At 43.0% G+C, this 25436-nt stretch overlaps 1 protein-coding gene across 1 annotated transcript in view; it reads left to right on the top strand.

Annotated features, from left to right (window-relative positions):
• STUM (stum, mechanosensory transduction mediator homolog) overlaps nt 1–23507 on the top strand; it is a 92415-nt gene extending 68908 nt beyond the window's left edge. Inside the window, exon 3 of the mRNA XM_075595484.1 lies at nt 20981–23507. Within this exon, the coding sequence (XP_075451599.1) occupies nt 20981–21015 (35 nt within the window). The 3' untranslated portion in view covers nt 21016–23507. The remainder of the gene's footprint in view (nt 1–20980) is intronic.
• Nucleotides 23508–25436: the final 1929 nt, after the last annotated feature.

Genomic DNA, 25436 nt, shown 5'->3' with positions numbered 1-25436 from the left:
CCTCCAGCGCCGGGCCTCCCTCTCTCTTACTTCCGGCGCTGCCAGGGAGACCCGGCGCCGGCTTCAGAGGTTATTTTTTTTTTTAAATTAATTAGCAGCCCTTGTTCCCCGCTGCTGGCGGCCCTGATCGCGGCGCCCCTCTAGCCAAGCAACGGCGCACCAGGGCGCCGCGGCGCACACTTTGGGAAACACTGCACTACGTGGTTTGTCTGTAAGATTAAATGGGAAGTGAATATCTTCTGAAATACCTAGGATTGAATCATCAGGATTCTTTTCTAAAAAGGTGGATATGTTTGAATGATGGAGTCTGCTGTATATTGTGCTTGCTCTGCTGATAAGTATACAAAAAAAGGATTTTCTCAGCCCAGAATGTTGACTAGCTATAAGGCCTTATCCCGGCTGCGCGTGGCGCACACAAAGTATGGCCCTCTATGGGGCCAGCCCCAGTAACTACCTGCGCGCGCCTACAGGAAGCGTGATGCATGACCACATTTTCAAAAGTCAAGATATTTGTCTTTTGGCGCGGTGGCCCCGTCACGGCAGCGATTCAGCCAATGAGGGCGCACCAGCTGTGTGACATCATGGCCACGCCCCCACCACGCCTTCGCGAGTTGCCAGAAGTCCTTCAGGTCACTCAGATGCTGGGAACGAGAGCTGCCAGGCACCCCGCCCTGCGGGACCGTAGCCTTAGACTTTTTTCTGAATAGCCTTTTTCCACCAAATCAAAAAGGTAGCGGAGAGTCACCTGCAGGAATTAGTAGATTTCCTTGTAGTGACAGAACAATTGAATTCAAGTATCCTGATTAGGTCCTACCAAGGCTACAGAGGAGTCATAGAAAATCACATACTGTACTCCTTAATACATGTAGGTAACTTGGCAAGGGGGCAGTGCGTAATGAATACCAAAAGGAATGGATTAGGCATTTACAGCACCCGGGTGAGAGCATTACACATTGGGGCCTATTCTAGTAGCTTCGATAAAATTGCTGCTATCTCGAACGGTGTGGCATGACCCCATCGAACGGTTTGTTATTTTGTGTTATCACGGTATTCAGAAAGAATCTGAAACCATTTCCACAAGTCTCAAACCGTGAGGTAGGAAAATACTAATACCTGCTACCCATTGATTGGCCCATAATACGGCCATGGTTTGCCACTATGGCAATGAATGGGCAATGTACCAATAATAAAAAACAAGCACTGAATAAAATACATTAAATGTCATTACAAAAATGCCAATAAACCCATTGATTGGCACAGTGGTACACCATGCCCATATGATATAGGCATGGTTTGCCCTAAGGCAGTGAATGGGTAACCTGAAAAAACAAGCCACAAAAATATATACAGTAGTAATAAAATAAAATAAAAAACACCAAAAATACATAGCAATTAAATAAAATAAAAAACACCAAAAATACATATCAATTAAATAAAATAAAAAACACCAAAAATAAATAGCAATCATCATCAGATCAGAATGCCTGGGCACTATAGCTACTGTATACAGTATATCACTATAGTTCAGTCTGGAATAGAGTATATATGGTTTCATTTAGTAAAGTGTGAAAGCCTTTACTGATCATTAACTGCCATTGACTCGAATTTCCATTAACAATTGATAATTGCTATTGCACTTTGCTGAAAAATCCCCTGGAGAGATTAATTATCCTTCACTATAAAGATTAATTAAAATGCAAGTACTTTTGCTCAATTCTGATTACAGTATATTAATATTATCTCCTGCAGGAGCAACAAAGTGTAGCAGCAAGAGCTGATTTAGTGATGATGATGATGATGCTGATGACGATGATTTGTAAGTACGCTATTCTCATTAAAGCAGAGGCTCAACCTGATGTTTTTTCACCCCCTTTAATATGTGCATCGATACAATCCACACAATGATAAGTAATTAGCTAAGTTGCCGATCGATCTGTTCTCCTGTGATCAATCAGCAAAGATTCGGCTCGGGGGTTCACTAAATGGCTGCAGAGGAGTATTCTGCAGTCAGTGGAATGCATTTGCATATTAATATGACAAAGTTCTGTAGGGAAGATCATGTGACCAGGCAGTCACCAGATACAATTGAGCTCTGCACTGCTAGAGAGAGGGCAAGGCTACAAAAGGGGTGTGCCAGATCCTGTTTCAGAAGAGAAGGGGGTATGACTTTGTAAATTGTTGCTATAGAAACAAAAACGGCTTGTACATTATAACACATTAAAAATGTAATTCAGAATTGTTTTTAAAACAAAAATGCTACAACTATTTTCTCATAGTACTTAACTGTTTTATAAAAAACACACACACACACACGTATGTAATTTATCGATTTTTTTTTTAACCAGAATACGGAATTACAATGCTTGCCTTCTGTCATCTATAATACTGGATATTGTGCACGTTTTCTGGTATGTGTTCTAATATGGAGGGAATTGTGGCCGATTTTAAGATTCCGGAAGCTTCTGTAGCAATCACATGGGCAGGGACAGGCCCTCATGACTAAAATGGAAGTGGAGCGTCTTCCCACTTCCGTTTCAAACGTGTTCACAGCTCAGGTGGAGCAGTGACATGATCTCCCCCGTGAAAACTAGCAACAATAGTACGATGCTCCCAGAACGCCATAAGAGCCGTTGTAATGCCGGCCAATGTGACGTTCATGTAATGTCATAAAGTTGAGACATATCTGTGTACAAATATGTGTATGTGTGTGCTTTATATATGTCTACAGCTGCCAGCACTACTATAATGGGATTTCTGCTGTCTTGCACTTTGGGGGTTCTTGGATATTTAAAAGTTCTGTATTCTTAGCTCACCATCATATATCAGCCAATATACTGTAGGCATGATGAGATGTTTGTGATGCAGAACCACTGGGGATTAGTGTGGAATCTTAGTCCTGTATATTACAGCCTCTCTGGTAAATTCTGTGCCAGAAGACAAAGACTCCTCTCAGTTAGAAAAAGTAAGGATATGACCATTTCAGGCACTAAGACAGTTCTAAAGCTACCTTGTTACCAGATCCAGACTGCCTCTATCCTCTTCTCACACTGCCTATGCATACATTGGCACTAACAAACTGGCTTCTATTCAATATGCTATGAATACATCTTCCTCCTGTTCAAAATGCAACAATCTTCCTCGGGACATGAAAGACGTACCTGTACTATTGAAAAGATGTCGTAGTGTCTGGTCTGCTGCGCTGACAGTGAATCATTGGATTGTGTCATCTTGAGGAGGAACGTTCGTGAAGGTTTATATCTTTAAGGCCAGGTCCCCACTGGCTACTGCAGCGCCCGCTGTGGCGGACGCTGCAGGGACAAGGGCCGCCCCTCAATGGGACCAGGCCAGCTTTGAGTGGGGGCCGCCGCGCGCTGAGTTTTTCAGGGATACCTGAAAATTGAGCTGGCCACGGGCGACAGAGCGCTAGGCCACGCCCCCCCTTCGGCGGTTCAGCAAATGAGGGCGAACCTGTCGGGTGACGTCACGGCCACGCCACCGTCCCTGCCCCGTCAAGCCCCCCCCCGTCTTTCCCCCTGCAGCTCACTGCAGACCGAGGGACTCAGCTGCACGCGCTGCCAGCCTCGTCGACGCGCGTGCAGCGCAGGTTGCGGGGACGCAGCCTAATGTGACCCAGAGAAGAGGCCTGACACATTATGTGCCTTTGTTTTACAGCCCTCACGTAATTACCAGTAGCTGTGAAGACACTTTTTTCTGGTCAGGAAAGCTTCTGAGCCCCAACTTATTTGCTTAGCTCCGCTCCATTTAAATGGAGTTTATAGCTCTCCCTTACCCGGAGAAGTGGCTTCCCAGCGTAATGATTAATATCCTTATCACTGCAGGGATTTCATATCTGCACCAATGTGAATGTGCTCGATCATTTTTGTTACTAGATTTATTTTTGACCATATGTAAAAATCAGTTCTCTTGTAATAGTTCCAACTCGTGACTTTTATCTGATTTATGTGGTTGTATATTTGCATTTTCTTTTACACTTTTGTGGTTGTAAATTGTGGCTGCCATTTCCTGTATGTATGTATGTACAGTATATACATATATAGGTGTGTGTGTGCTTAGGTATGTTTCCGTGCAAAGGTTCAGCTGTTACGGGGTTGCCAAGCAACAACCGGAATGCCTACTCAAGGAGAGAAACATGGAGGGGAGGAGACAGAGAGTAGTAACGGGTAAAACTGACAAAATCCTGTTTGCGGAATTTCCCGAGATTTCCATACAAAATCTGTTCCGTGGTGTAAAACCTGTCGGTGGATTGTTCCAGTTTCAATTCGTTTGGATTAATCCAAACCCGCCATTTGGATACAATCTGCTGGTGAATTTTACCAATCCAATCCTCGGATTGCAGAATCTGCAGATTGGATTCTTAGACTCCAGCAGTGATTTGCTAAATCCGCAGATTGGTAAAATCTTCGGATTGCAGAATCCGTGGATTTGATTGTCGGTGATAAAAAAATAAAAATCTGAAAAAGACGAAAAAGTCCTTTTTGAGACTAATTCGCGGAAATCTGTGGACCAAAGGAACCGGCCGTTACGAGGGTGATCCAAATCGAGATTTTTCTTTTTTGCTCATTTCTAATAGAAAGAGAGCAAGGAGGGGAAGAGAGACAGCAAGGAGGGGAGAGGAGACAGAAAGACAGCAAGGAGGGGAGGAGGCAGATGAGATGAGTAGGAGAGGAGGGAGTGTAGTGTGCACAGAGGAGAACAGACACAGTAAGGCAGGAAGTGCAAAGAGAGGGGAGGAGACGGTGCAAACGGGAGAGAGTGTAAGGTGGGGAAGAGGGGACAAGAGACAGCGAGGCATTACCGGGAGCGGTGAAAACAAAGAGTAATGTTTAATTTATAATCTTTAAGATCTGCTAGACCGGCGTATGTTATGCCGGGTACATAGGGTGACCATATTTTTCCTGGGACAAATGTTGCGCATGCACGAATGGCGAGCGCCGACCACGCGTCCACAAATGGCGAGTGCTGACCGTGTATGTGTGAATGCTGACCGCGCAGGTGTGAATGGCAAGCGCATGCGTGAATAGCAAGCACCAACTGCGCATGCGCAAATGGCGAGCGCCGACCACACATGCGCTACCGTCAAGTGCGCGATCATCACTTGCTGGTTGTGAATGGGCAGCAGGCAGGCGCCGATCATGCATGGATGGCAAGTGCGCGCTCGGCGTCTGTGCAGCCGGCGCCGTGGGATATTTAGATAGAAAACAGGGACATTTAAGAAGATTTTGACACCAGGACAGAGGGCAAAAAAACGGGACTGTCCCGGCTAAACAGGGACATCTGGTCACCCTATGGGCACAGCTAGTATGAAATAATAGGTTTGCTGCCTAATAATTCAATATGTTTTTACTGAGTTCTGAGAAGACCTTTACAAATAAAATTTTAAAAAATGTATACCGTAGCTTGCCAAAAACATTATGGTAAGACTGCAACTTCAAGACACTTACTGTAAGTCAGTCTGTAAAGTAAGTGCATTTCTTTCAAGCTGTATAGGTTTTTATACAAGTACTTTGAAAGCCAATTAATTGATGTTGCTATTGATAATATTTTAGCACTTTCCATAATTACATTGATAACAAGGCTTCTCCAGGATTAACACTAATTACATTAAGCCTTTCTACTGCCAGTAATTATCTCTGACAGACCAATTAGAAATCAATTTTTGTCCTAGTTTACAAAGTTTTAATTGAAATTAATTACCAGTAGACTACAGTTATCATAAAAATGCCATACAGTACTCACTTTGTTTACTAAATTATGAACTGTAGCAGAGATTTCTATTGTGTTTTGTCAAGAATGTTCTATCAGTGTGTATTATCTACAGCAGGGTTGAACCTTTTTTTGGTTAAGGAACATTGTCAAATTCTGCAGAAGCCTAACCTCTTCTAATAGCGCCAGAAATTATTTTTAGCCTGGTGCATTTGTGCAAACGTGTGATGCACACATATAAATGGTATGTATAAAAAAATTGTATACTGTATGTGCGTTGAAATTGCTACAAAATCATATACCAAGTTGTGCCTGGTCTAAATCTACAACGTCTTTTCTTGTGGTTATTATTGCAGAACTAGAAGTGGTTTAAGTTGCTACTGTATGTATCAACAATAAGAGTTTTCATTATATACTGTACGTTAAAAACATTTACTATTTTCAGTCTGGCTATTATAAAATATACCACATTAATAATGGATATTTACTAATACCACTTATAAAATAAAAATTCACACCATTCTGTTTAATTTAAATTGTATTAATCATTGTGACAAGACTCTATGGGGCTCATTCACTAAACTTCGATAAGTGCATTAATGCACTATAAATGCACTTTTACAGCGATACTGTGTGTGTGGCTATTCACAAAACTTCGATAGCATTTTGTTCCAGCATCTGCTATTCGCTAAACTCTGATATGCAGATCGTACTATAAAAACTTGCATTCTTTTCTCGCAATCCAAAGGGTGGCGAAATTAGAATTGCGATTTGCAGATCAAGGAGTTTCTTTTATTTGTACTGCATTGGGTTGAATCCGGGGGTCTCCGGAGCTGACCCGCATATTTATTTCAGTCCTGGAGACCCCCGGATTCAATCCTATGTAATACAAATAAAATTACAGCCAGTTTCATGACCTTAGCGGCTAACCGCTAAGGTAAGGAAGGGGTTAAATAGCAGACATTGCTTTGTTGTTGGTACATGGGGTGGGTGAAGCTTGTAGTTGCCCCGGGGTGGGTGTTTAGGCCTTGCGGGAGAGTGGCAGTAGAAGTTAACCCCTTCATTACCTTAGCGGTTACAACTGCTAAGGTAATGAAGGGGTGAACCCCTCACGCTACCCTCCCATAAGGCCTAAACACCATCCTGGGGCAACTACCACCTTCACCCACCCCCTCTACCAACACTACCACACCGGAATGGGTAAAAGTGCTATTAGCCAAAGGTGGCTAATAGCGCTTTTCCCCATTCAAAAAACCATTACAGTGCAATACATAAAAATAAATACAACCTCCTTCCCTCCCCCCCACCCCCTGCCAACCCCAACCCCAATACACACTCTAATGGGCAAAATTCCTATTACCCACTAACCCCTTAGTTACCTTAGCGCTTAGTAATCGCTATAGTAATTAAGCGGTTAAGCCCCCTCCCCCGCTACCCACCCTGGGCCAAGTACCCCTTTCACCCACCCACTCCACCCCCAATAAACCAAGTACTCTGGCTTAACCCCTTCATTGCCTTAGCGGCTAACCGCTAAGGTAATGAAGCTGTTTTAATGTTAATTTTAATAACAGAGTATTGAAGCAGGGGGTCTCCTGCGCTGAACCGCATTCATTTCAGCCGCAGTGCCCCCCTGCTTCCCAAGTTACAGGCCCTGGTTATGGGTTTATTGGCTTTCAAACTTCTGCAAGACAGATTCAGAGAAACGATGTTTTTATTTATGCATGTTACATATTATGCATCATAATTATGCTAAACAACTGGTTAACAGTACCAGTACCAGTACCAGTTTTTAACATTTTAAATAATATGAAATATTAATATGAATAATGTTGCCACACATTTTAATAGTATGCAAGCACTGAGTGCACGCTATAAGGTAGGGACTGCCCAGTCAGCGCTTCACCGCACCATGTATAACGACTGGTTAACTTAAGACTACCAGTACCAGCTTTTAACATTTGTAATTTTTTGCAATTTTAATATTTTACTGCAGTTACAATGTTAATAATTAAAATTCAACCATGGGAGATTATGATGAAGAAACAATAGGTTTTCTGCATTTTGCGGAAGGAGTTTATTCCTCCACTCTTCGTATATGATTCCTGCCTCACTAAACATCCGCTCACTGAGTACGCTGCTTTGAGGTGCTGACAGGTAACGTCTGGACAATTTTGACAATTCTGGAAAGATGGCGGCATTTTTTGCCCACCATCATAAAGGATTTTCTTTATAAGGGATGTTCGTACATTTAAGAAAATGTTCACATTGCCTCTCTTCTTTCTCAATAAGACGTATTACACTCCTCAGTTGGAAAATCTTCTTAGTGGTTTTCATTTTCAAATGAAATGTCATTTAAACAAGCCCACACATCTTTCATTTTTCCGTCATCATTTTTATCTCCTGTAGCTTCTCGTTGTTCATCATATTTTTTTTCCATTATTTGCACATATTGGAGACAGAATTTTCATTTCTTTTATTATACAAGTTTTAGCAAGAACGCGTACATTGGGTTTTAAAAATGTAAGTTTGTAACATGGATTCAAAACGGTGGCGATCACATATGTAGCCCTGCTTCATATCACTAGCAAGCTGCTACTATGTGCTGTATTACCTGCTGGCTCACAGGGCCTAAGTCTCTGCCACGGAGAGCCTGGGGTGCGCGCAATATTTATAACGGGTGCAGCGCCTCCACCTGCGACAACTCCCGCCAAAGGGGGAGTGAATCTTCGCAGGACGTATATGCAAGAATTACACTTACACGGCCAAGTTCTAAAATCAATCTCTTTTACTTGCAGGTCAAACTCACGGTACATTACATGCCATAACATCCCTGTAGACGGGTATACATTATATAACACGCCACAGCGGACGTCAACATTTCCTAGCGCCATGGCGGACGCCCACAATAACTGCGCCACGGCGGACGCCAACAATAATCCCCACACCCGCCACCGGGTGAGCCCACCCCGTGCCCAATCCTTATAAATCAGTCCTCCCGCTCACAGCAGGTCCTATATGTGTGTATGGGTGACTGCGCAGCCACTATGTCTCGGGTGAGTGAATGATACAGTTGGTGCACTTGATGAAATACCTGCCGAGCACTCCGGTGCTCGGAACTGCCACGATCTTCGAAAAGGGTCTCTGTACGTGAACACCGCTCTATCTCTCTCTCTAGGGTACGGGGCGCTCCCACCCGGACTCCGGCAACTCCAAGGGGGGTCTGAGCCCAGACCTCACTTTCGACAGAATAGTCCCGGTCAAAACTTACAGTACTAGGGGGACAGGAACCTTACTAAGGCAGTCCCTAGCTCAGCTTGTCTCTAAGGTGACTCAGGGCTAACTGGGCCTGGGGCACCTGGCCAGCGCCGGGGCAGTTCAACCTCCCCTCACAGACTCTCCGTCTCCTCTCCTCTCCAATCAGCTCTGGCTCCACGTGCGCGCAACCACTGCCTATATCTCTGGCACCTCCTCTGCTCATTGGCTGGACTCTCTCACCTGACCCTCCCCGCAGGGCTGCTGGGTCAAGGGACTGCTTTCTCCTGCCAACTGCACTCCCCTCCTTCGCGGGCTTTTACAACTACTATTGCAAGCTCAACCTCCCGCTCATTGGGGTGAATCCGGGGTCAAGGCTACACATACAATGTACAATTCCATCTAGTTTGTTCAGGAGTTCTGTTTGCATAGTTTCGGTGCCGTTTTGGTTTGGCCGAGGAAGCGCTACATTTGGAATCACTATTGAAATAAGAGCTTCGTCTGCACCGGCTTCGACTGTGACGGTGAAAAATTGTTCCAATTGTACAACTACATTTTTCTATCAGCTTAAAATTGTCAGCAGTCGAGCTGGGAATGTTGTGATCAGATGATCAGATGAGTATAATGTGATGGTCCTTGTTCAGAAATCCTCTTTAACATATGATATGTAGAATTCCACCTCGTTGCTACAGCTCGTGCTGCGGAAGCGAAAAGTTTGTTTGCATCTCCTTCAGCTTCGTACAAGCTACTTGCGAGTGATTAAAATGAGTAACAATATTGCAACACGTTGATATGAAGGAAACAATGGTGGATTCGGCGCAACTGCGCATGTCCGGATCAGAAAGACTCCTGAAATTCTTCAAACAACTTTATTGATGATGCACACAAGGGCTAACACCGCATTCTCCCCCTCTACGCGTTTCACCCTCACAGATAGGGCTTCGTCTTGGAGTGGGGAGAAGCGGAAGCTGCCCAATTAAATACAGAAATTTGATCACCAGTATTATCTCCAGACACGTGGGACAGCCATGGGGACGTCATTTGCCCCCTCCTATGCCAACCTATTCATGGGTTGGTGGGAGATGTCCCACGTGTTTGGAGATTCTAACCCTTTCAGACATCATGTGGCATTTTACAAGCGCTACATTGATGATCTGATTTTGATCTGGAGTGGTGGGGAGGCAGAACTTTTGAAGTTCTTTGAATACCTGGCTAATAATACACTAAACCTGAGATTTACTCATTCTTATGACAAACACCAAATACAATTTTTGGATTTAAATTTGTATATTGATTTAGAGAACAAAATCCAATCAGATATTTTCAGGAAAGAAAATGCCAGGAATTCATTGCTTCACGCAAAAAGCTGTCACGCTCGCCCTCTGGTCAGGGGTATTCCGAGGGGGCAGTTTCTGCGGTTACGCAGGAACTGCTCTACTTTGGAGTCCTTTGTCCACAGGGTGAGCGAGATGAGGGAGAGATTCCTGTCAAGGGGATATGACATCAAAGATTTAGATCAGGCATATCAAAATGCGCTAGATACGGATAGGGAACGGCTAATTGACATGAATGTCAGCCGGAATAAACAGGGCACTCTAGTTGAGGATACTGAAACCCCCTTTTTTATAACAAACTTCAGTGAGCAAGCCAATTGCATTAAAGCAATAATACACAAACACTGGGCCACACTATCTTTGGACCCCTTGCTGCGCAAGATGGTCTGTGTAGGCCCCAAAGTTGTGTTTCGTAAGGCAGCTACACTTGGTAATTTTTTGGCACCCAGTATACTAAAACCATCCAACCGCAATAGAACTAAACTGTCCCTATTTCCAAAACTAATCGGTTCATTTAAATGTGGACATTGTAAAATCTGTCCGAATATGCTTAGGAGTAAACACTTTTCAAATTATGATGAAACACGTAGATTCCCCATCAGAACCTTTATGTCATGCCAGACTAACTTTGTGATTTATTTACTAAAATGCGGATGTAATAAACAATATGTAGGGCTCACCAGTAGGGCTCTGAAAATCCGCATCATTGAGCATCTTAGATTAATTAAGAATCACGACATGACACATCCGGTTCCTATACATTTCAATGAATGTCCGTTGGGTTCTGTGGAGAATTTTCAATGCTGTGCCATTGAACACATTGCATTACCCCCCCGGGGAGGTGATAGAACTAAGATCTTGCATCAGAGAGAGGCCCATTGGATCCATACTTTAAATTCTCTACAGCCCAACGGACTTAATATTGATTGGGATCTACGCTGTTTTCTTTAAAGTTATCAGGAATATATGCTTCAGGGATATATGCATTCATTATATCCTATTATAGGAGGGTTTTAAAATTATGTTATAATTTTGTTCCATATTTTAAGAGCTTCTGTGAATGTTTCTGAACTTGCTCCCATTCCATCACTCCTTCCCTTCCCTCTCCTTCCCCCTCCCCCCCCCCCCTCCTTCCCTTCTCCCCTGGTTCATGCGCCTTCCCCTTCCCCCCCCCCGTTCTTGCCCCTTCACTCCCCCCCCCCCCTTTCCTTTTTTCATCAACCGGTTGTGCTTAATAATTTATGTTGAAGCAGCCCATATATACATATTCATAGCTAGATTATTGTGTGGTATATAACTTTTCTGAAAAGAAATACAACCACGCATTATAATAGTAAGTGGCTGCTAAGCCATATACAACATTGTATTAAGAGAGTCAACCAGTTACTAGCAGTATTTACAGCAGTCTTTTAATTTCATTATATACCATCAATGATTAACCAGAGCCAGAGAGAATAATATACATGTAGACAATGAATGCAAGGACACTCCAAGTCTTTATAACAGTGTATTCCCTTAATAATCCTGTGATAGTCTAATCAATGGATGTTGTAATATGGGGAATATGTTAATAGGCTTAGGCATTGATGGGGTTAATGTTTTAAACTTTAATAATGCCGTTTTTCGCGCGCTTTTTTCTGTATTTAATTGGGCAGCTTCCGCTTCTCCCCACTCCAAGACGAAGCCCTACCTGTGAGGGTGAAACGCGTAGAGGGGGAGAATGCGGTGTTAGCCCTTGTGTGCATCATCAATAAAGTTGTTTGAAGAATTTCAGGAGTCTTTCTGATCCGGACATGCGCAGTTGCGCCGAATCCACCATTGTTTCCAGCCTACACGAAGACGGTGGCACGCAGGAGCAGCCGAGGGAGCAGACCCCAGACCGGAGTGCAGGTGAGGTAAGACAGCTTCATCCCCCCTGCACCGGTTGTTATTAAGGCAAAACGGAGCTCCCTCGTGTGAAGCCCCAGTGTCTGATGCATTCAGAACACTGCTCTGCACACGGAAGCGCAGGACAGACACACTGACTATTGCACGTTGATATGAAGCCTGCAATAGATTTTTCAGAAAATATGCTATCCCGGAACACCAGTTGAAGACAATGGATGAGGCAGGACTCATTTGTCAGACCGGTCATATTTAGCCCACTTTTCATATTACGTGCGTTGTCCCGAAGCAATACGTGTTTATTTTTTTTTGGACTTAACTTCCAGAGTTGTAGTATCTCGCCTAATGCATCACTGAGGGCAATACCTGTGCGCCTTCCTGGAAAATGGCGAGCATTTAAAACAATGCATATTTTCTTAAATTCCTCAGTGATCCAATGCCCACTGAGGCTTAAAAAAACTTTCGTTAGTCACTGAGCAGGTCGATGTGTCGGATGTCAAGGAGATGGAATTGTTCGGGGATTTCTCAATGTTCATCAAATCCTGAATTTTTGTACAACATTTATCGTAAATTGTTGGAATAATATTATGCGTAAAAAAAAATTTTATTGAAGGTATTTTGTATCGCTGCTCCAATGATCGCACAAGATGAATAAATCCTACATTTTCGACAATAGAAAAAGGCTGGTTGTCCGCAGCTATCATTTCTCCAATTTTAGAATGAGTTGCAGTTGACTTAAGATAATTTATGTCCCATAACTTGGGAGTTCGCCCAGCGGTACCGTGCATCTCTTCACTTGCAACATTATAGTGCTTTGCTGTAAGCCAGTTGAATATTGTGTGCATCGGAGTCCTTGCTGCCGGGTGGTGATTGCGCATTGAGGCGTGTTCCAGCGTGGCTTCAGGCGTGTTACTTCCACTCCAGCAACAGGACTTGCATATCATTATACTACACTTACCTTTACGGGATCGCGCTCAGAAGGACTCATTGTAATCAGGTATTACAATACCCCCGCTGATACATTATGAGACTTTGATGCCAATATTGGTTGCTACATTTACACCACACTGGTGGTTCTTTGGAGCACCGGATTAGGGGCTATTTTAGCTCATTTCCTGTACAATAGATGCGTGACTGCGGTGCAGTGAAAGAACCCCAGATCCAGTTAAAAAACCTTGACGATAAGTCTGATTTTATTTGTCTTGTACATGTGATACTCACTCTCTTACAAACCAATACAATTGTTTATACTTATGTAACCCTGCTTCCTATCACTGGCAAGCTGTTACTATGTGCTGCGTTACCTGCTGGCTCACAGGGCCTAAGCCTCTGCCACGGAGAGCATGGGGTGCGTACAATATATATGTCAGGTGCAGCGCCTCCACCTGCGACAGATCCCGCCAAAGGGGGAGCTAGTCTTCGCAGGACGTTTATACAAGAATTACCCTTACACAACCAAGTTCTAAAACCAATCTCTTTTACTGGTAGATCAAACTCACGATACATTACATGCCATGACATTCCGGTATGCAGGTACACATTATATATATATATATATTATGACTGCGCAGCCACTATGTCTCGGGTGAATGAGAGTTACAGTTGGTGCACTTGATGAAATACCTGCCGAGCACTCCGGTGCTCGGAACTGCCATGATCTTCGAAAAGGGTCTCTGAGTAGACAACGCTCTTTCCCTCGCTAGGGTCCGGGGCGCTCCCTCTCGGACTCTGGCAACTCCAAGGGGGTCTGAGCCCCGATCTCCCTATCGACAGAATAGTCCCGGACAGTACTAACAGTTCGGGGGTAAGACCCTTACTAAGGCGGTCCCTAGCTCAGCTTGTCTCTACGGTGACTCAGGGCTAGCTGGGCCTGGGGCACCTGGCCTGTGCCTGGGGGTACAACCTCCCCGCGCAGTATCTCCGTCTCCTCGTCTCTCCACGAAGCTCTCCCGCCACGCCACGTGCGCGCAACCACTGCCTATATCTCTGGCAACTCCTCTGCCCATAGGCTAAACGCTCTCACCTGACCCTCCCAGTAGGGCTGCTGGGTCAAGGGACTGCTCCTCTCCCGCCAAAATGTACTCTCCTCCTTCGCGGGCTTTTGCAACTACTCCTTGCAAGCGCAACCTCCCGTTCCTCGGGGTGAATCAGGGGTCACGGCTACACTTACAATACCACACTATGAGAGTCGTGCGCTTCCTCTTTCCTTGTTTTGCTCACATTTTAAGTACTGCATTATTATTGCACATGGTTTTCAATATCTAAATACATGAGGTGTTTCATGGGCGAGTGCTTTAACTTGCTTCTTAGTGCCACGGCTGCTCATACATAGCAAGTTTATTTGCAAACCACATAATATGTTTTAATATTATTATTTAATATTATGTGTCTCATAAAGTGCTAACGTATGCACTGTTTTTTTTTTCTTCTCTCTTTCATGTCTCACATTGGTTACTTTGCAACAAAGTCTCACAAGGTAAGTATTTCCTGTAATATTATTATTAATCACACCTTAACATACTCTGTTCCTCTTTACTGGAATGGATGCACATCCTGAATGGTAGGGGGCCGGAGCTAATGGAAACCTGCTAATGAAACACCTTTTAAAGCTTCAAGAGACTACTAAAATTGTGTTATTAGGGCAGCAGCTTTGAATGATGTGTCTCAGTTGGTCGTATAAAGTCAAATTAATGCAGAAAACAGTGGATATGGGAAGGGATTGAAAATTGTATTACAGCAGCAATACCCCTTCCTCACCCCCCCCCCTCCCACCTTGTTTGGGGGGATCTCACAGCACAGATACATCCTTACAGCATACATATTCCTTCTCATCATAAGGCAGCCTGTCCCGGGGGTATCCTTCCCTCTCTCCTACGGGGAAAGGCAGAGCCGCCAGGGCCCTGGCTACTCTCTGTACTCAGACAGACCTCACCCCCTAAGGGGTAAGGCAGAACAGGACTCGCTCAGAACTCTCTTCCCCCAGAGGGGGGAGAACAGCCACCACTAGGGAGGGAGCCTCACCCTTTATACCCGGGGAGTGTTTAATCCCTCTCCCCCAATATCTGGGCTGGCCTAGTTGACATCACGAGCCTAGTCAGCCCACCCCCCTTACATGTGCCTCCAACTGCCAGGCTCCTGCACTTGGCTACTTAGGGTCTCTCTGGTTAGCCATCTCATATACAAGCCCATGTGCAAGAGACTTAACCCTAGCACTGCCAGCACTTACTAGAACTGACAGTACTAGGACAGGGAAATTTAGTAGCCAGGGGGCTATATAGCTACATAAGCATTCGGCTTCTGATATAAAAAAAAAAGTAGGAGCGCAGAGAGGGCAAGACGTTAGGTAATGTTCCACATTTAATAGTACACTTGTCACATAGAAACGTACAATTGAATACAGCTGCACGAACGATAAGGACCCCACATACGTCCGACGCTACCACCACGTAGGCCTCTCCTCGACACCCCCTGGATCACCGCCGGATACCAAACCGGAAGTGAACCTGGTGAGTGACTGTAAGGTCAGGTGGGCTATCTCGCCAGAGTATACAGCTTAGCTAGGGCTGTGCTCTCGATGCATAAACGTCTAAACGGACCGTCTTAGATAGGGATCCAATAGCAGGCTAGGTATCACAACAATGTAAATCAAAGTTGCGAACCCTGCAGCAATCCTCAATCCTTGGAGCTGCGGGGGGAAGAAGGCCGGACAGACAGTTTGAAGTGGACAGACGAGCGCAGTCTCATTATTTGTGGAATTGTGGCTTCTGATATAAATCTACATTGGACACGTGATTGTGATGCTGAAGAGATTTGTTCTCAGCAAGTTTAGTGGTAGCCTAAGGACCATGCCACCATCTAAGCAGGAACGTCAGAAGAACAAACCGAACTACCCAGAATTCCTGAAGGCTTTTCAGGTAATATTTAATGGACTGGGCCAGTTTGAAAAAGCGTGACTTAATCTGCCCTGGGCAGAGGTCTCTTGATCCCACCACTGACTTGACCTTCAATAGTAATCTCCTCCTGAATTCCATTAGTTGATTGCACATTTGATATGGCATCAAACCTTTAGTATGAACCTCCCTATGTAGTCACAAATGTCCTCTTCTCTTGGAGTGGCACTTTTATTTGGCAATTTTATTTTGTATATCACTGGCTGCCATCCTCTCCTTTCCTCTTATAAAATAACAAAGTAGCCACATACAGTACACAGTAAGAATACAATCCTAAATGCTGCAATGGTGATAAAAAGATCATCCTACTACTTTTGCCTGTTACATTGTTGGCACTCATGTTAATAGAGTTGTTTATTTATGTTCCGGCCCGTGACACGTTACAGTTCCTGCCTGGGTTACTTTCGCGGCTTGTGATAATGGACAATTCACTTGGCCTCCCCGTGCATTACCGTGACATGTATAATCACCAGACCTTTCCCTATGAAATCTCTGCTGTCTATCCTCTAGCCAGAGACCTGTAACTTATTTAGTACTTTTCTATATAGAAGCCTGTCAAGGGCTTTCTGTTTACCCAACTGCGTACATTCATTAGATGTGTTTCACTTGATCTTCTTTCAGTTAAATGATGCTGATTTGCATCTTCTGAGCTCCTAGGTTTCAGATATTCACTGGTGCTATTCTTTAGCAGTGTTTACATTCCTTTCCATACCACTGATTTTAGGATCACTGGCTTTTTCCCTCTTTCCCCCTTACAATCCTCCATAGCCACGCAGGTCACCAATAATAAGCACAAGACTGCTAAGTGAATATGGGTCTTTGTCCCCTTTTGTGATTACCAAGTACAATATTACATCATCAAAGGTGGCCACTTTTATAAACTGTTTGATGAAAGGCCAGTGCAAGGTCCCAGCTTCTGGTCAAATATGTATCAGTGACAAATCTAGCAGATTAAAATGTCCTTTAGTTAGTAAGTACATTCTATTTAATTGCCACGTACACCATTTTCTGACGACTTTGGTTTCCTCCTAGATTTTATACAGTCTCTCTCTCTCTCTCTTTGCAATACAAGAGAAATGGAAGGATACCCTCCTAGATCAGGGCTCTAGAGTATGCAAATACATCCGTAATATAAACAGAATAATTTTCGGTTGTTTTCACAAAAATAGAAAGGTTTGAGAATAAAACTTAATTTGTTTGTATATCCAGGTGAATAAATGTGAGTGCCCAAAACTCAAGAAGGTCATTAAGGCTCCCATTTGAGGGTGTGTTTTTAAAGTTGGTACATTGGGGATGTCTGGAAAACCCACATCAGTGGGGGTCCAGACCCCTAAATCCACTAACAACCTAACCCGTGGAGCTAGACCAATAACACATGAATTGCAAAGTCTATGATGAGTTTATAATGGGTTAAAGCAGGGTGCGCGCAGCCTCGTATATCCGGGCTCCTGACAAAGTGCACGGATGCACGAAACGCGTCAGAGGTTCTTCTCGAGATCCCTGTTAGTTTGTATGTTGCAGCTTGCAGAATAAAGTAATTTTTTTTATAGCGATCCAGCATCCGTCAGCTTTTTTCCTCTTGGAACGCAGCACTTCCTTCATTTGCACTGCCCATACCCTCCCCCTTGGGAGAACACTTCCTATATCCCTTTGCAGTTAAGCCCCCCCAAAAAACTACACCTTTCTCTTTGTACCAATACTTCAGTCCTGTGTTGAGGTTTATAATGCAAAGATCCATTTTATCCACTTCTAGTGCTATCTGACCAATAGGAAAAATGATGAGCTCACAAGACAGTGCTCAGTAGAAAATTCACTTATATGCACACCACTTACATATAAAATATAACTTTTATTGGCATTACATAAAACATATGTAGCCAGGTCCCCCAGGCTTACCCTTATCTCCGCATGCTGGGAGAATAGGGAAGGTTGCAGTGTGCAGGGAGTGCTTCGGTACATCGGAGGCTCCGCAGCGACCCGATTAGTAGGGCGCCGCCATGTTGGTGTTCGCGCATGCGCGGTGAGCCCGTAGAGGTGGTGAGGGAGCAGAGGTCGCGCATGCGCAGCAAGAGCTTGCGAGAGCCCGTGAAAGAGGAGCTGCTCCTATAGGGTGGAGGGCACGGGACTACGAGTCCCAGCAGCCATAGCGAGACCAGGTGACGCCAGGGAGCCTATAGGGCGGCTGGAATAGCGGGAGGAAGGTTTAGATGGTTGCGCAGGGGAGCACGCCGGTCAGAACCGAGCGGGAGGAGGAAGGAAGAGGAGCGCTACGTGTAGGGAGGCCAACAGCCCCTACACTAGGCCACATACCCCGGCCCAGTTAGGCCCTGAGTCCCCGTAGAATGAAGCGGAAGTAAGAACTGGCCATCAGATAGGACACAGCCCCCTTAGAACCAGCAGGAGAGTTGTACATTCAGAGACTGTTGCACTATCATAACAGAGGTCTGGCTCAGACCTCGGCCGCACAGTAACAGCCGACCGGGTGGGATCGCCCCGGGAAGTATTCCTGGAAGCCATCCGTCGTCTGATCCTTTGTGAAGTTCTTTGGCAGGCCCGAGCGCTGGAGCGCTCGGCAGGTAACCTCATCAAGTGCACCAACTGTATACATATATTCGTATCCGAACATAGTGGCTGCGCAGTCACACACATATACCTCACTTTGGGGGTGGGGCCATATTGAGTGTGGGAATTGGACACGGTGTGGGTACACGGTGAGGGGGTCGCGTCCTGCGAGATGCAGTAGTATAGTGTCTCCTCTAGGGAGGGATACCTGTTGATTATATGCAAGGTTATGGTTGTGTTAGTAAAGTCATCGGTTACTTTTATATGCTGTGTGTGTGTGTGTAATACATTATTGTCCTGCGAGGAACAACTTCCACTCTGCTGGGAGCCATCGCAGGTGGAGGCGCTGCACCAAGTAAGAGGTATCAGTATTCATACAAGCTGCCCCCGGCTCTCCGTGGCAGAGGCTCAGTCCCTGCGAGCCAACAGGTTACACAGCATTGGTAGCGTACTGTATTCAATAGGAAACAGGGTTACACATATATTACCAATAGTGTAGGTGTAACAAGTTAAAAGTAAGTATGATATGCCCATCACCTTTTCTAAATAGTTAAACACTAAGTATCTCGTTTAACTGATGAAATGGGATACAGCGGGCAGATGCAGCAATGGTATTATTAACCATCTAAGACCAGGTCTAAATTGCGCCAGAAAATAACATATGGCAATTATATCTGGTAAAGTGCATTGAATTACTACCATGCGTCTAATATACTGTAACCTCAAACTCAATCTGATAGAGGTATATACCAAGGACTGGGTACTCCCCTATTAATCTGAGTGGTGTAATGGTGATGAATACCTACACTAAGAGTTACCACAGCACCTAAACAGCATAGGTGAAGGTGCAAGTGTAATCATACTCAGACAAACACACATATAAACTGGCACAGCAGGGGTGGAGTCAGTCACCAGTACCATGCACTGATAAGTAGTGCCAGTATATAAGTCCCAAGGTATAAATCTGCTAATGGTGAAGTAATTAAACGAGATACTTAGTGTTTAACTATTTAGAAAAGGTGATAGGCAGCTCGTCATACTTACTTTTAACTTTTGTTACACCTACACTATTGGTAATATATGTTTTATGTAATGCCAATAAAAGTTATATTTTATATTTAAAACCAGAGACAGAACATAAAACAAAAACAGAGCTCAGTGCACATCCATTGAAACTCATACACGGTACAATGCCTAAATATATATGTATAAATATCTATTAAATAAAATGGTCTTTTAGTTTAACATTTTTGGCCAAAATTGTTGTAAGCCCCTGAGCCACTGCACGGCAGACCACATTTCCAGGGGTCCCTAACACTAATATAAATTCTTAATAACCTGTGCAATACCAGGAAGAATGATTTATAATAAATCTGTCAATATTAGTTGCAAAGTTCTAAGTCTGATTGAAGCTTTTATTCACCTGTACATTACCAGGAAAAGAGTGCTTTTCCAACACAAATGTAACCCTTTCTGTAAGTGTTACTTATGCCCATAATCATATCTCTGACTGTTCATGAAATGAATGTGTATAACTGAATGTGTATAACCTTTGTTGATTTAATGTAACCATTAATTATTATTGTTATAGCTCTGGCTTTTCCTGTCTGTCTCGTGTAACCAAATAATTGTATTGAATTATAAAGTATTGTGATGTCCCCTTAAGTGGAGGCCTGTATTTAAAATAAACGATGATGATGATGATGAAGGTGATGGTGATATTGCAAATGATATCCTTGTACTTGCACAGGAAAAAAATGTAGCAACTGGTATGCGGTTACATAAGTATTCATTAGTTATAAAAACCCTATAAATGCTATAGGAATTTGCCACATTGCAGAACAAATTGTTGCAGACCCATTAATAAAAAAAATGGCAACTCAATAAATAAATAATTTAGCAAAATATAACTTTTCATTAAAAAGACAGCCATGCTACAATACAAAACGTGTAGATGTTTCTTCTGTATAAAACAACTACAGAAAAACAAAAGGGATTAATAGCAGAGTTGGGCTGTTCTACAAGATGCTGGGTTAGTAATGAATCGCAGTAAACTTCGAACGCTCTGCTAATTTCAGTTTCTTAACTAACATTACAGATCAAAGCGCATTGTTCTCACTTATTACCTTATGAGTGCGTAGCCTGCATTTTAATTGTTAGCATACCCTGAAGATTGGCATTTTTGATAACTAAGAATAACTGTTTGTCTCAATGGACACAATCAAATAGAGATTCCAATTTCCTCTAGTAACATTAATGTCTATTTTCTTACAGGCTGTAAAGAGCAAGGGATCCCACAGCAGCTGTAAGCACAAAGAAATTGGAATTCGAAGACATTTCATCACAGCTTCAAGTGGGAAAACACTAAGTGAATCTGTTTTACAGCAAAGAGGACAACATGAGCAGATGGACACATGTAGACAATGGGAATTTGGTGATGAGAAATCAGTGAAGCTGATATAGACACAGGGCTGTCAGTTTGGTCCAATTGAAACGCATAATCCTGGTACAAAATGGGACTTCTTCTAACAGAGATAAAACTGTGACATGTATTGTGGCTTTCTTGGAGTTGTAACAATATTGAAGTCCAGCCTTCGTTGGGAACAAAGTTGAGTGGCTGCCAGTTCCATCGGCTTAAAGAAGGAATCAAAGTATTGGCACTCTAAAGATAACGAAGCTCGGCCTTCAGTGTGCTTACAATGGCCACGTGCCATCTCTGCTCTGCAACTCTCGATGTCTTTATTCACCTGCGGTAACTGCAAAGTACTGTACAGAGTCATTGATATCTTTTTACATGAGTTACACACGTATTCTATTATTATTATTTTTAAGATTAAAAAAGATGATTGCAAACGCACAAACATAAAATTGTGTGCGCAATCCTCTTTTTCTTTTAATCTTATTAAAACGTTATTATGCCATGCTGTTCTATGTACTCCTTCATTAAGGTGCAGTTCCCCATTTGCTGAGACTGCAGAAGTCTTCAAATTCAAACAGACTCTCAAGCTAAGTATCTCCTTATAAGAAACTGCTTCTTCCATATACAGTTTATTTTCCTTTGTTGCCGCCCTTTGTGCCCAAACGCCCAGATTAACTCTTTCTGCTAACCTTGTGAGGGGAACACGAAATCCCCTAATCTGGACTGTAGATCTGCAGGACTAATATCTTGGAATCTAACTGTTTTATTAATTATTTTAACGAATACACGATTCATTTATTCTTCTTAGGTTCTATTATTTTTATTGTTTATTGAGTACATTTTATAAGTGGTTCTACTAGTGTTTTATTTATTTGTATATCCCTTATTTGGCAAAGTGTTTAGCGCTTCCTTCCACTTTTGTATGGTGATCTAGACCAGCCAAAATTGTCTTATATGGGGCCTGAAATATCGGTTTATAGTTGAATTTTACAGAGATTATCAGAGCCGTGCATACACCCCCATAAATATTTATTTTAGATCTGATTATTCTCCAGTTTTGCAGCCGGGAGACTTTAGTAAATAACCCCCATAATCCCTGATTTTTATGCTCCCCAAAGTCAGTCCTGCTTACTCTGTCACCCAGCACTCACATTGCTTAGATGGTAATATATGTATCACCATACAAATCGAAATGTTTCTGTCCCTGAGGGGACCATCATTGGGGCAGGAACATTGATTGACATGATTATAGAATAATACATGCAGTATTGTTCTATTTTAACAATGTGAGTGGCGTTATTTTGTCTTAGCTTTTTTCCCATGCACACACTCTAAAGCATTGGTTCCCGACGCTAAGCCTCAAGAACTACCAACAGATCAAGTTTTAAAGATATCCCTGCTTCAGCACAGGATGTTCAAATCAAAATGACTGGACCGCTGATTGAGCCACCTGTGCTGGAGCAGGGATATCCTTAATACCAGACCAATTGGGGGTTATTGAGGACTGGTGTTGGGATCCACTGCTCTACAAGGACCTTTTTTCTCCACCTTGACAGCACTCACCATATTGCCGCTCAATACAGAATGGGAAGATCCAATGAATGGAAACATTCCTTCCAACAGAATATAAAGTACCCTCTGAACTACGCTGCCTTTAGAGACCAGCTTATTCCTTTGCAGCCCCAGGGGCTTGCGCGGCACTGTAACACAACTTGTTGCTTAGCCCTCAGGCAGAAAAGGGCTTTCAAAGTCAGTACATTGAATCTAAATAAAGTACACAATGTGTAGAAGATTATGAGTATCCGTATGGTTAATGATCTGGCCTCTGAAGTGGGAGACCAGCCATCATAAGATCTGTGCACTTTATCACTGCATCTCTCTGTGTATCAGGGTATCAGGGACCAGAAGGTTGTGGGAACTTATTGTGTACATGTTGGCTTCAAATGTTAGAACAATGAGTAAGCCACATTTCTCTGAACACTTACCCCCAGTTTATCTCGTACGCCGGCATCATTTCAGTATCGACTCGTGTTGTGCCCCAATGTACCGCAGGATTTGTGTCCGAACTGCCAAGTGTGTGTGTGTGTATGTGTATGTATATGTGTGTGTGTGTGTGTGTGTGTGTGTGTGTGTGTGTGTGTATATATATATATATATATATATATATATATGTATATACAGTATATATATGTATATGTATATGTATATGTATATATATATATATATATGTATATATATTCATTGTAAATAATGTTCATGTAATGTCACTTGTAACCAAGCATGGGAATTTTTTGTGTTTTTTAATGTTTTTAAACATGAATGTTTGAATAACTTTTTTCTCCTCTTTTTTTGTATTGAATAAAATGTAAGTGTGATACAGTATTTACATCAGTGGAGCTGTGATGCAGAGTCTGTTTTTTCTTTCTCTGGGCCCCCTCACTACTCTTTCTAAGCACATGCCAAGTCTTATGCACATGTATGTACAATGTTTTTACACCTTCCAGTTACCCCATTCCTGAAACAGTCCAACACACTACAAGCTTTCTACCACCGGCTAATTGAAACCAATTCTTCTTCTTAATTGTGCCACTAATGCATTGTGCAAAATTACAATTCCGAATTACGCTAACCTTTGATTAAAAGTGTTATTACAATCTAAATGAAAGCATTAAGGGAAATAACATGTCCCTGTAATCTGTACATGGCTCTCCCCTCCTTATTAACCATATTGTGCTCTGTTGTTATATCACATGTTAGTGTTACTGCTTTGGCATACATACTATTATACATATTGCGACACGTGTGTAGTACATTTAGGTACTGCTCCTTTTAGATCCAGGCATTACTTTGCCTTTAATGCCCTGAGTTCAAATTTCGGACCTTCCACTACTCTAGTCCGGGCATTATGACCAGATACTAATATAGACTAAATTTGTTTCTACGTTAATGCTAACCTTTATTTTCCTGTTGGCATTTGTTAGTGGTTCAAACTTCTGAGCATTGGCCATTAATACTCCGAATTTCGACCAGAAAACTTGGTATCTGAATGTTCTAAAGCTTCAGCTTATAATTCTGTTGTCACTGTAATACTTCTTTTTGTGTAAGGCTTGTTAACATCCAATAGATTATCAACTGCCTTTAAGGAGCTTGAGGGGTGATTTCAAATGGTATAGAAGGGGCAAGGAAGCTCGTGCTTAGACATTAGGGGCCTCATGCAGTAAGCGTTGATAAGGGAAATATGGCCATGTTATAGCCAAAATTGGGTTTGAGATTCAGTAAGCGCCGATAAGTGCTTCATATCGCCAGGTTTCGGAGCCGATAATTTGGTTATGGCCAGTCGCCTGCCGATAAGCCTGTTTTCGACACTGATCGCCACTTTTTTAAATCGGCTGGATTCAACAAAAAAAAACAGCTTATCGGGGCTGATCGGCACTACGAAATTGAGATGTTATGGCCGATTTCTCCCGCCAACTAAAGTTGGCATTTTGGACGGGAGAACGATCGCTAAGGCTGCCGGAACGGCACTTAGAAAAAAAAAATCTTCTGTACATCAATGGAAGTCAATGGAGCGGGGACGTATAACAGTATAGTACTGTTTACGTTTCATTGCTCACAATACAAGGGGGATTTGCATTACAGTGTGGGGGCATTCCCTGCATTGTGTCACAGCTGATGTGTCTTATTTGCATAACATTCGACTTTTACATGTTTGCAGCATTTGCGGGTCACATTACTCATCATGTGATGATGTGGCAAGGGAAAATACTATACTACACTCTTAAAGGAGAACCTCACATCATATCACACATTTTACTCAACTCAGCGACAATTATTTACATGATGTCACACATGTCACACATGTCACTCATACACAGTATATTCATCTTCCTTTACATTACACAATGCTTGTAATGTGACACGCATCTTTAAACGTTCATGTACATCTGTCTTCTCATGTTTACATATACTTTTGGGTCCTCCCTATTTTCATGACGTCACTTATTGGACGCTCAATCACATTGCATGTTTACATTGTAACCGTTGCATTACAAGCACTTCAACCTAACTTATACACACATGTACAGTAATTCATCATTGGGACACCTTGTAAACTCATTCTATACCAACTATCCTCCTTACACAAATGCATGCATATGCACACGACTATTCATTGTTGCCAACATGTCACAATAACATGGATAATTACACATGTTACACAAAACTTTTCCCACGTCAATCTCAGCCTTTTTGTCTCATTACATGACTGACTCTTGCGTTCACAAGTGTTACATGCATTGCACATGCAACTAT

Source organism: Ascaphus truei, chromosome 4 (genome assembly GCF_040206685.1).
Source record: "Ascaphus truei isolate aAscTru1 chromosome 4, aAscTru1.hap1, whole genome shotgun sequence".
Lineage (NCBI taxonomy): Eukaryota > Metazoa > Chordata > Amphibia > Anura > Ascaphidae > Ascaphus > Ascaphus truei.
The sequence above is the reverse complement of the archived record's forward strand: the minus strand, read 5'-3'. Positions and strand labels throughout refer to the sequence as shown.